General features: G+C 40.3%; 1 protein-coding gene across 1 annotated transcript in view; it reads left to right on the forward strand.

Annotated features, from left to right (window-relative positions):
• Positions 1-9,308: 9,308 nt before the first annotated feature.
• The window catches only part of PATJ (PATJ crumbs cell polarity complex component), a 168,411-nt gene continuing 163,305 nt past the window's right edge, over positions 9,309-14,414 (forward strand). The window contains exons 1-4 of the mRNA XM_083359895.1: positions 9,309-9,381; positions 11,689-11,800; positions 13,142-13,196; positions 13,301-13,467. Of these exons, the coding sequence (XP_083216021.1) occupies positions 13,175-13,196; positions 13,301-13,467 (189 nt within the window). The 5' untranslated portion in view covers positions 9,309-9,381; positions 11,689-11,800; positions 13,142-13,174. The remainder of the gene's footprint in view (positions 9,382-11,688; positions 11,801-13,141; positions 13,197-13,300; positions 13,468-14,414) is intronic.

Below are 14,414 nucleotides of genomic sequence, written 5' to 3' on the forward strand. Positions count from 1 at the left end.
TTGGAAATGAAGTTAGTGCTTTCGTATACAGTCTGGCTGTTTTCTCCTTCCTTTTTCTTCGTTACCTGATACATCTAGCACTCTTGCTGAGGAAGTGGCAATTCAGAGTCCCACGGGTAGCTTCTCGATGAAGTAGTCTTAGATAATTTGTATAATTATGGGATCTATTTTAGTTGTTTCATTTTTAAAGGTATTGAGTAGAAAAACATAGGCTAGTATGCAACGTGGGGCTTAAGGATTGCACTCAGTGAATAGCAGCTGAGTATAAAAAAACAGTGTTTTAATAAAAATAAAAACCCTAATGAAGTGATATTTCTTCTCAAGAATAATTCTTTTATGACCTTTTCCCAAAAAAGTGATTCTTGCTATTGTTTTAAAACTTATTTTCAATTAGAATTAATCTCTACCTTTTCTTCCTGTATTTTACCCAATAATTAACTCCAAACTGTTCTCATACCTCAGAAGTACTCTGTCCTTCCCTTAATACAGAAGATGTTTTACTGTTATCAGCCACTTCATCAGCCATGAAAAAGACAAGAATGCCCACCCTTTGAAATAATGGGCATTCTTTGAAGGCATTTAAGTAATAATGGCAGTTCAGAATGGTCACTTTTGTGTTTGAACTTTCCTGGAATGAATGCAAGGTCGTCCTAAATTGGCATATCTTCAGGAAATACCATCCTATTTCTACCATGGCATATGAAAAAGCTAGGGTTCCCTCAACCTGTGTTACTTTCTGCAAATTATTTAATTGCTGCTTCTGTATTATTAAATATTAAATTAATATTAGATGAGCTGCTTTGAAGAAAGCCAACCAGGGATAGATGAGAGGTGCTGGGGATTGGAATGATGGGTTAAGTAAACGAATACAAAGAAATTTATGGGGTAAGAAGAGCAGCTTTTAAGAAGAATACAAACTTGATGGGAAGGAGCTGGTATGATTCTTGAAAGTGAAAAGACAGAATATGCCAGGGAACGGAATGTACGTATATAGCAACTTTCTTATTAAACTTCACATGTCACCAAGAGCCTTGGTGAAGCAGTGGGATAATGCCTCCTTAAGTAACACCAGCTGCCTGCAATTAGTGCAGGTTCGCATCCCACCAGGCTCAAGGTTGACTCAGCCTTCCATCCTTCCGAGGTAGGTAAAATGAGGACCCAGATTGTTGGGGGCAATAAGCTGACTTTGTAATAATGCTGCTTGGGGAGGGCGAAAGCCCTAATAAGCAGGCATATACACAGAATGAAGGCTATTGCTAAGCACATTGTGCTTTAGATTGTAAGCCGCCCTGAGTCTTCGGAGAAGGGCGGGATATAAATGGGATTAAAATAAAATAAAAAAATTCCCAGCTAGCATGCCAAACTCTTGTGCTGATTGAGAATTATGAGACCTGTAGTTCAATGCATCTGAGTATAGTAGGATAAGGCCTTGCTAAAGGACTAAGCCACCTTTATTGGAATGTATGCTTCGTTCCATGATAGGTTTAGAGAAGAAATTCAACTTTTATCACTTAAATACAGCTGTCAGAATACAGTACAATGTGGTATAAAATACTAGAAATGCAGAGATTGTACGTTTTGAGTAAAGGAATTCCTAGATACTGAAAAAGAATGAAGTTTAGTTTACAGTATATTGGGGCGTCAGTAAAAAATTGTTTAAATTGTGATTTTTACTGTATTTTGTTTATTTGCCATACAGAGTTTTCTTTTGGTAAGTGGGCAGCTATATAAATATTTAATAAATAAAATGAGTAATATTGACATCTACACAATGAACTTAAATGTACCTACTCAATAGTTCTCTTGAAGGCAATGAGGCTTATTTTCAGGTTAGTGGATACTGATGACTTCATCCTAAGTCACTGTCAACAAATGTCCCCAACCTTGCGCCTCCAGATATGTTGCATTAAAGTCCCAGAGGTCTAATTCACTACATCTGGAAGAGGCTGTTTCAGACAGCATATCAAACAAACATGATGCCCATGGGCTGAATTTGGTACTGTCTTCATACATATGCTTCAAAATAGCAGCCAACGGTGTTTTCTTTCTCCAATACAACACATTGATTTAAAAATTATTGTATTTGTTGCCATAATAAAGGGCAGATATTTGCATGATTTTTGCCTCAGGCAAAAGTCCATGTGGTTAATTTTGAGTGCTTATTTCACCCTAAGTTAAAAAAAATGCTTTCACCTCAGGCAGCAAAAGGTCTTAGGGCAGGGTTTATTATTTTAAATATTCCATGGCTTCTTTTGAAAGATTATATTAACAATGCATCTTTTCAACAGCAGTCCAATTCCTACAACTTTTAAATTTCCCCGTTTTAAATAACACACATTCATTTAAGAGAATGAACTACATTGGTTCCTTATTTATTGTCAGAGACCAAATTAAAAAAGTGATATGCTCAAGAGGCAATGACATATTAGCAAGCTACCATTTAAACCTCCTAAACAGCAACATACCATTCTAAAGTAGAATGAGTTTAGGCCAGGGGTCTTCAAACTTGGCCCTTTTATGACTTGTGGACCTCAACTCCCAGAACTCCTCCGCCAGTATGCCTGGCTGAGGAGTTCTGGGAGTTGAAGTCCACAATTCATAAAAGGGCCAAGTTTGAAGACCCCTGGTTTAGGCCTGGCTTTTACTGGCAACTGACAAAACTGTGACTTTCTTAAAAGGCTGAAGTGAAGATGTCTTCTAATAGAAATTGTATCGCCTCAGATTTGGATCATGCTTAACAAGGAGCGGATATAACTGCAGTTCACCATTCAAGACTGAACAATGCAACAGGATCTGTGTTATAATTTTATGGATATATCTGAGCATCTGTAGTAGTAATCTGGGGAGAAACTTCAAGTCATCCTTCTACCAGCTTTTTCACTGGAAAAAAAAAAGTATTTTGCAATAGCAAAGAGATTATTCCCTGACACAGAATTTGGAGTCTTAGATCTTCCAGGGTGTAGATCAAGACTGGGAACACCTTATTTAATTCAAGATATAGTTTTCTTTATTCATAGTCTTTGAGTCGAGAGGCTAAAGACAGACAATCATTAGCAATGGTTGTCTAAAATTTATAAGAATGAATTAAGCACTGAATCACTCTTCAATTGTAGTTTCATCTAATATGTTAGATAATATATTCTTATGCACGCCACTATAAAAATAGATCCTAGTTGAAATCTTATTATGAGCATGATGGATAAATCAAGGGGGATGGAGAATAATTCTCACACATTTAGCTAGGCTGAATCTAAAGCCTTTAAGTCTTTGTAAGGATAGGCTTGTATACCATAAAGCAGAATTGACATTATCCTAGTTCTAAACAATTTAACTGCTACTGAGACCAAATTGTTACCTTTATGGCTTACAGTTAATTATAGTATTTGTGCATTGGATAAAACCTTGTGAATTTGTTATCATTTAGGGGATGAATATTTAAAGAACTTAATTTGTTCTATTTGGATGCTGTTGATGCGGCATTTATATTGGCAACTGCAACATGTTTTGGTAAATAGGGCCATCTTTGTTTTTATAGAGTTAATTACAAGTTTTTTTCTTGGTGGCAGAAACTGGCTAATGTTAGGTGGGTTTTCTCAAGGTCTGCCTGAGACTCTGAAAGAATAACAGCCTTTGTGTGTAACAGTACAAGGTGGGTCTCTGTGTTACTACTTGGCAAGGAAGTTTGTTGCTTGATAAAGCCTGTATACAGAACAGTTCAAATGAAAAACCGGATAATGGAGGAACAAAAATACAACCTTGTTCAACATCCATTTAATTTACTATAATTTTAGAGATTGGGTCATCCTAGCACCTTGTTCTTTTTTTGACTGGGCTCTGAGTTTGGAGATTTTTTGATTTTTTTAATGACTACTAGGGGTTATTCCAGCAAGCAGATACCTAAGTAAGATCACCCTTTGATTGATTTTATTCAGCGTGTTAAGCTGCCCAACTCACCAAAGCAGCCCTGAGAACCAGAAAATTAAAAACATCACTATAATAACAATTGATAGAAATATAAACATTGCCTGTGTCTATTCATGACAAAGATCTACTTTATTATTACCCGATAGTGATTCAGTCAGTCTTTGGATAAGATCAAACGTCCCATGTCGCACATGCGTTTGGGAGAATTGGTGACCAGGCATTATTATGATGTTTGTTACTGTCATTTCGCCTCTTCCAGGAAAGCTTTTATGGCATTGTGGGTGAACATAAAGCTCATTTCCATACCTTTCCATCTATTATCTTACAACATATTCTTTAGCAAAGATACCTAACCCGTACAATATTAAACCAAAATGTGATTTGATTTTTTCTTAGCTGCATTATTGTCTGAATAGAAGCTTCGTGTAATTTTCCACATCCTGTTGTCATTAAGCCAAGCCCGTAGTTTCAGTAACAAATCAATATTCTCATTTATTGAAACTTCATCATGTAAAGAAAATGACAATTACGTGATCTCAAAAATAAATTTTGAACGGATTGATTCACTTGGTTTGCGTATCTTTTAATAGCTTGATCCACAAAAATTCTTGATTTTCAAAAGCGATGAAGCTGCTTTGCTTCCTAATGTCTCTGTTATTTATCAATAATGTTTACCTACAACCCAAACCCCAAAGGATCTGGGTTTTTAAAATAAGAGATAAAGTGGTAGAAAAATAAAAAGCAACAAATTATTTCTTTTCTTCCATTTATACAGCATCCCATCTCATAACAATTCTGCATGGTTCACAGCATTTCAAAACAATACAATAACATGAAAGAAAAAGAAAAACAACAGCTGAGGAAATACTCTAAATAAAAGAGATTCTCTGTGATTGCAATGGCAGGATCGAGCTTGTAGGTAAATGAATGGAGGTCTCTTCTCCCAGTAATCTTCTGGGTCTTTGCAGTCTAGGTCCTCTATTATCTTTGACACAGTTAGTTCAGTAGTTATTGCAGCTATTGATAAGGTAAAGGTAAAGGTTCCCCCGCACATGCGTGCTAGTCGTTTCCAACTCTAGGGGCCGGTGCTCATCTCCGTTTCAAAGCCGAAGAGCCAGCGCTTGTCCGAGGACGTCTCCGTGGTCATGTGGCCGGCATGACTAGACGCCAGAGGCGCACGGAACGCTGTTACCTTCCCACCGTAGTGGTCCCTATTTTTCTACTTGCATTTTTACGTGCTTTCGAACTGCTAGGTTGGCAGAAGCTGGGACGAGTAACAGGCGCTCACTCTGTTACGCGGCACTCGGGATTTGACCCGCCAAACTGCCGACCTTCTGATCGACAAGCTCAGCGTCCCAATCCACTGAGCCACCACGTCCCTATTGATAGTCCTTGCTTAATGACTGGATTTGGAAACAGAATTTCCATTGCTAAGTAATGCCGTCAACGAGAGCAATGTCACTTGAACGCGCCACTTTGCAACAACTGTTCCAGCAGTCTCCGGCAATTGTCGTTAAGCAAGGACCTCATGGGACCATGGCTTGATTTTTCCTACTGGCTTTCCCATGACTTTGCTTGAGAGAAGACTGCAGGGAACCTTGCAATCACAATAAAGTGACCATAGGATGCTGCAATGGTTGAAAATCTGGCTTGAGTGCCCAAATCGCAGTCACGTAGTGCAGGGGCACTGCAACAGCCAGCACTTCAAGAACCAGTCATTAGTACCACCGGTTCAGCGCTGTGGCAAGTTCAGTCACAGAATGGTTGTTAATCCAGGACTACTGATACTGTCTATTTTCCAGGATGTGCCTCACTTGGTGAGCCAGGGAACTAGGTCTCCCACTTTCTGTGTTATTTCCTAGCACATTAAAAGAAAAAGAAAAAATAACTTCTATACTGCTACTGTCCAAGCTTATGGCACTGAAGCATTTGGCTAACAGAACCAGCTCCTTCTTACCACCTCTGTGGATAGGCACATTTCATAAGAGGTAGATAAAACCACACTTTAATACGTGGGGGGGGGAAAGAAAAACATGTATTTTTTTATTTTATATTGCTTTTTTGTATTTTTATCTGGTCACAAACAAAACAGTATCAAAAGAGATAAAACTATATGTAGTTGTTCAGATCAGATATCTTAAAAGAGTGGCTATGGAGATTCTCAGTCATCCAGGTCACGCTTGTCTCAAAGGTGCTTTTTCAAAAGGCAAACTGGACTTTCTTTGTTTTTTCTTGAAGACATTTCGCTTCTCGTCCAAGAAGCTCCTTCGATTCTGAAGCTGACACTGAAGAAGCTTCTTGGATGAGAAGTAAAACGTCTTCAAGGGGGAAAAAACACAAAAAGTCCAGCTGCCTTTTGAAAAAGCACCTTTGGGATATCTTGAAAGAACTGTGGACCCAAAATTAGAATCTCTGGCCCACCACAAAATGACCCCAATCTACTCTTTCTCATATATAGCTCTGCTGGACTGTATTGAAGGTTCAAGTTACAAAACACACAGTGCTTGTATAGAAACAATAACATACTAAATATCACACTTTAAACACATGAAGATAAAGAAAACAACCTTATGTTACAGTATATTATTAGCTAACCTTTTCCTTTTCCTGTTGAGAATTGATGATCCCTGGGAATATGGGTCAATTTGTTACTTGAAAAAAACATCCCTCCATAGTCCAAATTAAACCTGAGGTCAAGAAGAAATTTGGCCAGCAACTTCTGTCTCTCTTAAAACATTCCTCTAAAAGAGGAGATATGGAGTAATCTCCAGTCTTGATTTGTAAGTAGAATATATACAATTTGTGTTGTGTGGAGATGAAATCTGATGGAATGTGGACACAAGATGGCTTTACAACAGTTAACAATGAGAAAGTAGCCACCATAGCAAATATAGGTAGTCTTTGACTTACAACAGTTCATTTAGTGACCATTCAAAGTTACGACAGCACTGAAAAAAGTGACTTATGACCATTTTTTCACACTTACAACCGTTGCAGCAACCCCATGGTCACGTGATCAAAATTCAGACACCTGGCAACTGACTCATATTTATGACAGATGCAGTGTCCCGGGGTCATATGATCCCCTTTTGCGACCTTCTGAAAAGTAAAATCAATGGGGAAGCCAGATTCACTTATCAACTGTATTACTAACTTAACAACTGCAGTGATTCACTTAACTGTGGCAAGAAAGGTTATAAAGTGGGGCAAACCCCGCTTAACAAATGTCTCCCTTAGTAACAGAAATGTTGGACTCAATTGTGGTCATAAGTCAAGGACTACCTGTAATAACATTTCTGAAAGCCTTCAAAGATTACAGTCTGAGGTAAAGTCAACCAATCACACAATGAAGTTATATATGTACATGATTCTATCACTTAGCACCAAGAAATCCATAAACTGTTTTGCTATGGTCATTTGTAAACTGAGATGCTAGATCTTATTTGGTGGGGCATCTAGAGAACAACCTCTGCAGTTGATCTTTAGTTCTTGGCAGGTATCCTAGCACTGAAGGGATCCAGAAACTAAATGAATCCAGAAACTCTTGGATGCCAAAGAAATGTGTTGACATAATGCTTAGTCCCTATTATGTTTTAAACATAATAGGGGTTGTTAAGAGTTAATTTTTGACCAGTAACATAGGCTTATCCCTTGTTGCCTTCATATTTTGCAACAAGTCTTTCTAGACATGAAATCAGCCTTGACATAAGAATAGCTTTTCCCAAATGTTGTGTAGCAATTTTATATGTATGATTCGCACATAAGTGATTGCTTTTAAATCCCATATATAGTGGGTACAATATAAGCAGAGAGGGAAATATAATAGAGAAAGAAAAAAAAATCCCGATTGTCATTTCATGAAGCCAACAATTTACATATTATCTATACCGCCTTCATTTAAAAAACAACAAAAAAACCTTATTTTTGGTTGATGTTCTTTTTTGGAAAGGAAAAAGCTATTTTCCCACAGCTATTTAAGGTCATCCAAAGGCCATTTCTTCTCTTAAAAGAGATGCATCCATTCCCATTTCTATGCAATTCCATTACCTATAATGAATGAACCTTTATTGTCAAAGTACAACCATGTATACATTGAGATTGGCTGAGCCTCCCTTCGTGCCCCCACCCCCAACTCACAGTGACACAAACCTTCCATCTTATTACACCATGTGAGCTAATTGCACTACACACCGGCCTCGCAAGTCAATCATGCATAAAGTTTATAAAACTATTTCCCGTTCAAAAGCCTAAAAGCCCATGGATAAAAGCTGTTCTTCAGCCTGTTGGTACAGCTGGCTATACTTCTGTATCTCCTATCCAATGGTAGGAGAATAAAGAGATGCCGTCCAGGGTGTGAGTCATCCCTGAGAATTTTCCTCACTCTTCCAAGGCAGTGAGCCCTGGCGATGTCATCCAATGGTGTCAGGGGACAGCCCACAGTGTCTTATGCTGTGCTCACCACCCTATCTGCGGCTGTCAGACCAGCATACTAAACCACAATACAGTACTAGAGGACGCTCTCTATAGTAGACCAGTAAAAGAGGGTCATTAGCCGTTGCTCTACCCTGTTCTTCCGCAAGACCCTGAGAAAGTGAAGCCTCTGTTGGGCCTTTCTGGCCACCTGGGTTGTATTAACTTTCCAGGTCAGATCTTCACAGAGGTAGACTCCCAGAATTTTAAATTTTAAAATCAAGTGTATGCAGCAAAACAGCTGCTGTCTTATAATGTCTGAATATTGGGCTTGAGCTTGACTTGCTGCTGGTTTCACAAACAAGGCTCCTCGGCGCGTGAGGGGTTTGCTTACCAACCTCTTCCCCATTTACAACTAATGAAAATCCACGGGAGTCGGAGTCTCCCTCCTTTGATTGTCCCCGACGCCAACGTTCCCACGACCCAACCCCATTTATTTATTTATTTATTAATGGGATTTATATCCCGCCCTATCTCCCGAAGGACTCAGGGCGGCTAACAACAAAACATATAATGAGTACAGAAATTAAGATAAAAATAAAATTCAAATCATCTGTGCAATAAATTAAAATTAAAAATTAAAAATACATTAAACATTGCCACCCAGCCCCTCCTGCGACGATGGCCAATTCCCCTTCCCACTCGTTATTTCACTTGTTCCTTGAATCCGCCCTTCTCCGTATACTTAGGTAAGGATCCGAGCCTTTTGCCCCGAAACTAAGCCCACCACCATCCCGGAGATCACTCCGCGACCTCAGCGACCCCCCCCCCCAGCTTCTTGCCCCGCGGCGGCAGCTGATCTCTCGCCTCGTCCCCTCTGATCCCGGCCGGAGCCTGGCTTGTTTTGCTTCAGCGCCCAGCGGCTCCCCCTCGCTGCCGGCTTCCTGTGTTGCAAGGAGAGGTGCGGGTAAAACGAAACTCTCGCTTCCGCCCAGGTAAGAACAAGCCAGGATCGCCCAGCGACAGGTCTCGCCCCCAGCCGAGCAGGTAAGCCGTTCTGACGATCCGTGAGCGCTCCGGGCCGCCTTCTGGTCTCCGAGCAGTCACGGTCGGTCGACCCTGTGGCTGGGAGAGGAAGCGGCGGGCAAGTGGCTGGAAGGTGCAGCCAGTCGGGCTTTTGCCTTGCGCCCGCCGCCCACTTCCTGAAGGCTGGAAGCGTAATGGAAAAGAAAAAAAAAAATAGACTTGGGGAGAACTTGTTGCGCTTCGGGTGGGCGAGTCTGCTGAGCTGTCGTGGTGGGGTGTCCCTCCCTCCCTCCCTCGCGGTAGGTTTTTTCTTCGGAGGCGTGCAGAGCTAGATCTGCTTAGATCCCAGCCGGGTTGCCCCTTATAGATGCTGGGAATCCGACTGGATTTCCTCGTGGGACTTTGCCCGTCTCCTGATCTGGGCAAAGGGGGCCGCTGATTTGGAAAGGCGCCCGGGCTGAAAACCTGAGCGAACAGCTTAAAAGCCCCTAAGGCTAAGTTGGGCAAAGTACAGGCGTGACGGGATATTTTCAGCTTGGCCGTAAACGTTAAACGGCAGCAGTTGGTTGTGGTGGTTGTGCAGGGTCTGAGCTGCCAACGATCCAACAGCGCTGACCTTTGATTAGAGCAGGGGTGTCAAACTCAATTTCACTGAGGGCCACATCAGCATTGTGGTTGCCCTCGGGGCCAGGTGGGTGTGGCCAGGGTGGGTGTGGCCTACTGGGTGGGCGTGGCTAGAGTGCGTATGGCCTACTGGGTGGGCATGGCCAGCTCTACATTATTGGCATCAAGGGTGCCTATGGGGGCCTGGGCAGGAGTGGGACAGATCTGAGGGTCTCTGGCAGAAGGAGGGTCTCTGGGCCAGGGCCAAGGCAGTGGGGGCCGTTCCCTCACTGTTTCCAGGATGGCTTCGCGGGCCGCATGGAACCACTTCGCGGGCCGGATCCGGGCCCCGGGCCTTGTGTTTGACATGTCTGGATTAGAGGCTGGGCTTGGATCTCGGCTGGCTTGGGTGCTCTTTCCTTGCTGGTAACCTTGCTGGTAAACCCAAAAGTGAAAGTAAGAAGAGGGAGCTCCTTCCTTGGGGAATCTCTGTTGATCCTTGACCAGCTGTTTTTGGGCTAAACAACCCACAGTCATTGAAGGAGAACCTCAGGGTTTGGTATTCCTCTGTGTGGAGGAACCCCAGAGTTATGCAATTCGATTTCCAGAATTCTAAAAAAGAGAAAGGAAGGAAGGGAGGAAGGGAGGGAGGGAGGGAGGGAGGGAAGGAAGGAAGGAAGGAAGGAAGGAAGGAAGGAAGGAAGGAAGGAAGGAAGGAAGGAAGGAAGGAAGGCTGGCTATGCTGGCTGTTGAATTCTGGAACCTGACGTTTGTACACATTTGGAGGGCTGCAAAATTGGGAATGCCCCATAGCAAATAAGGTAAAAACTGTTGCAAAGAGATGCTGCCTTCTCCATTTCCTCTGTTTTTAATGGGGCAGATGTCAAGGAGAATTTTGACCAGATAGGAGCTGCCTAGAAAGTGTGATGGCATTAGTCAAATGTAGCCATGATTACTTTTATAAGAGTAACCCTAATTCGCTTAAGTGTAAATTTTTATGTACTGAATAGCAAAGAACATGTGGAAGAAAAGAGGAATGGAAAAGGCATTCTTTTTAGAATAGCTTTTTTTTTCCACTTTGGAAATTAAGTACAGTACTAATTCAAGGTAGCTTCATTATGAAATCAATATTAACATAGATTTGCTTCAGAGCGCATTTTTATCTCCCAGTCTAAAACAAATAAAACAAAATTTCAGTATTATTTTTTAAAAAATAAAAGAAGGGATTCTTTCAATGTTCTACTTAAATCTGGACATACCGGGACAAGTAGAACGTTATTATCCAAGAAGGCTTTTTTAATGTAGTATCTGTTGTGTAAGGATGCTTCAAAACAGAAGAGGACTTAGAGGATGATTGATATAATATCTTAGAATTTCCAGTTTCTCCTGTTGCTGAATTTACAACTAGGAATTTACCTAATCCCAAAAGCAGAGTTGGAGAGAAGACTTTTGCAATTCCAAGGTCACTGTATGCCTGAGAAATCGCAGTGAGTTCGCAAGTGTGGTCAAATTTTAAAAAGCCTGTCATGCATATGTATGTATTAATACACAGAGGCCCAGTCCAAATGAAGAAACTTGAGATTGTGATGTAATAAAACACATACCTATCCAGGGAGTAAACTCAGTACAGTTTCTGAATAGGCATACTAATAATCATCAGCAAATACCATTAAATAAACACAGTGTGACTTATTTAACTTGTATGTGACTGATTCTATTCCTTAGTTCTCAATGATGTCAGCCAATGTTACGTGCCTATCCGAAAGCAATCTTATTTGAAGTCTGCAGGATTTTATTCTTAATTGGCGCACGGTTGCAGCCTAAGGATTTCCATTTGGTGAGACTTTTTTTAAAAAAACTCAATCTTCCGTATGCTCCAAAAGTAAGGAGGGTTGGGCCTGGGTTAGTACTGGAATTGTAAACTGGACTGGCAAGTTGAAAGAACATCTGGAAGAAGATACATGGATGTATCCATGAGATAACTAAGATTTAAGGTAGACTTAAGGAGGCTTTATATTTAAGCATATATGACATAGGTTTGTTTTCACTATATAACAGAGCAAGGACTCCCTAGTTGGAAAATGATAATAATTTAAAATTACAGTTCTAAACAATTCTATTAAATTGTTGATTCATGCAGGAGGTTTTAGTTTTAGCTGAGGGTGATGGGAAATATGGAATGCAAATCCCGATTTTATTCTTACACCCATCATGCTAAGTAAACATAACATGGTGGCTTAATATAAACATAAACATAAATATGAACAAAAAATGCTCCTGAATACAGTGCAATGTAAATTCTCCATTATAAACCTGAACTGATTTATTCAGATATATCTATAGCTGAGAGGGAATTCTGCATTCAACATGGGAAGCCAAGGATAAAATACAAATTTTGTTAGCATGGCTTCTCTTTATCTTGGTATGAATTTATTGGTCGTAATGCACAGTTTATACATATTACAAAATAGTATGGATATGAAAGTAATATTAAGTTAAATAATAGCAGGACAACGTGATGGGAACCTTTTTGTATTGGTCTACATCTCTGTGTGTGGCAACACAGGGCAGGTAGTCCTCGATTTATGAACACAATTGACCCCAAACTTTCTGTTGCTAAGCAAGGCAGTTTTAAGTGAGTTTTGCCCCATTTCACTACCTTTCTTGCCACAGTTAAGTGAGTAACACAGTTGTTAAGTGAATCAGGCTTCCCATTGACTTTGTTTGTCGGAAGGGCGCAAAAGGCGATCAAATAACTCCTGGGACACTGCAGCCCTCATACACACATGCCAGTTGCCAAGTATCAAAATTTTGATCACAGGATCACGGGGATGTTGCAATGGCCATAAGTCACTTTTTTCAGTGCTGTTGGTCACTAAATGTAAGTCGAGGGAGAGATATATTTAAATAACCGTGTTGCTCATTGTAAGATTGAAATGTTCTCTAAACCCACGGTAATACTTTTACACACATCTCCTATATTTGTTTAGAGTTATTATTGCCACATTAAATGGGTACAGAAAGAAGTATAATATGCCCTTCTTTCTGTACCCTTTAATATGGCAGTAATGTCTAAACAGGCATATGTGTATGTAAATGTGTGCTTGCCATTTAAGTTCTTCAGAGTAAGATATGCTGAAAACTGAAGCTTAATCTGCATCTTTGTTCTAAAATTTAGGCTATATTGAATCTACAGTGCAGATAAGCCAGGATGCCAGAAAATCCAATTGCAGGTAAGTGTGTCTGAAATCATCTTGTCACATGTTGAAACATTAACAATTATCTTAAGTAGTTTCTTTTAATGAATTGTTATGATGTTTTGGGGGGAATCCAACAGATAAGCAGCAGATCCTCAGGATTCTGGAGCGTCTACTAATGAAACTTCATGAGAAAGGAGACAGCTCGCAGAGTGATAATCTGGTTTTTCTGTACAATACTCTTAAGAACCCTTTATTCAACCACGTGCTGACTCTTCAGCAGTCAATAAAGCAGCTGAAAGAACAAGTAAGTAATACAATAGAAAGATCGGATGGATGCTGATTGGTTATGTTTTCAAGAAAATTTTGAAGTAGTAGTAATGTTTGTTGGGAAGAAGTCACACCAAGATGACTTATCACTTTGTTGTTTGTATGTACATTGAGAGCTTTGTACCAGGGACAAATTCCTTATGTGTCCAATCACACTTGGCCAATAAATTATTCTATTCTGTTCTGTTCTGTTCTGTTCCGTTCCACTCCACTCCACTCCACTCCACTCCACTCCACTCCACTAATTTTCTACTCTACTCTACTCTATTTCTATTCCTATTCCTATTCCTATTCCTATTCCTATTCCTATTCCTATTCCTATTCCTATTTCTATATTCACTGGTGGGATTCAGATATGTGAACAACCTGTTCTCTGTGTGGATGCCGCTTCTGGAAGTCCATTCTGGGTCTGGGCAACAAAAAATTAGCTACCGGTTCTGATGACGTGGTGCAAACTGGCTGAATCCCACCACTGCATATACTGCATCTTTTCTCCTTCCTGTAATTCATTATTAAGTCATTTGATTGAATTAGCTGAAGTTATACAAATAGTGGGCAGGGTTCTGAGTTTCTAAAAGCTTTTTATCAGACATGATGATTTTAAACTCCAAATGGAGGAAGAAGAAAAAAAGATGGAGAGAACTAATGTAATTGAAGTTCAGCAACATTCTGCTTTCTCTACCTGCCACTTTATCTAGACTTTCTCAACCTTGATGACTTTGAAATGTATTCACCTTAACTTCCCCAATCTCCCAAACAATAAGTGGAATGGCTTGCCTTTAGAAGTTATGGATGCTCCATCAGTGGAGGTTTTTAAGAAGAGCTTTGACAGTCATTTATCTGGAATGGTATAGGTTCTCCTGCCTGAGCAAGGGGTTGGACTAGAAGACCTCCAAGGTCCCTTCCAACCTTGTTATTCTGGTC

The sequence above is a fragment of the Vipera ursinii genome (genome assembly GCF_947247035.1).
Source record: "Vipera ursinii genome assembly, chromosome: 3".
Taxonomy (NCBI): domain Eukaryota; kingdom Metazoa; phylum Chordata; class Lepidosauria; order Squamata; family Viperidae; genus Vipera; species Vipera ursinii.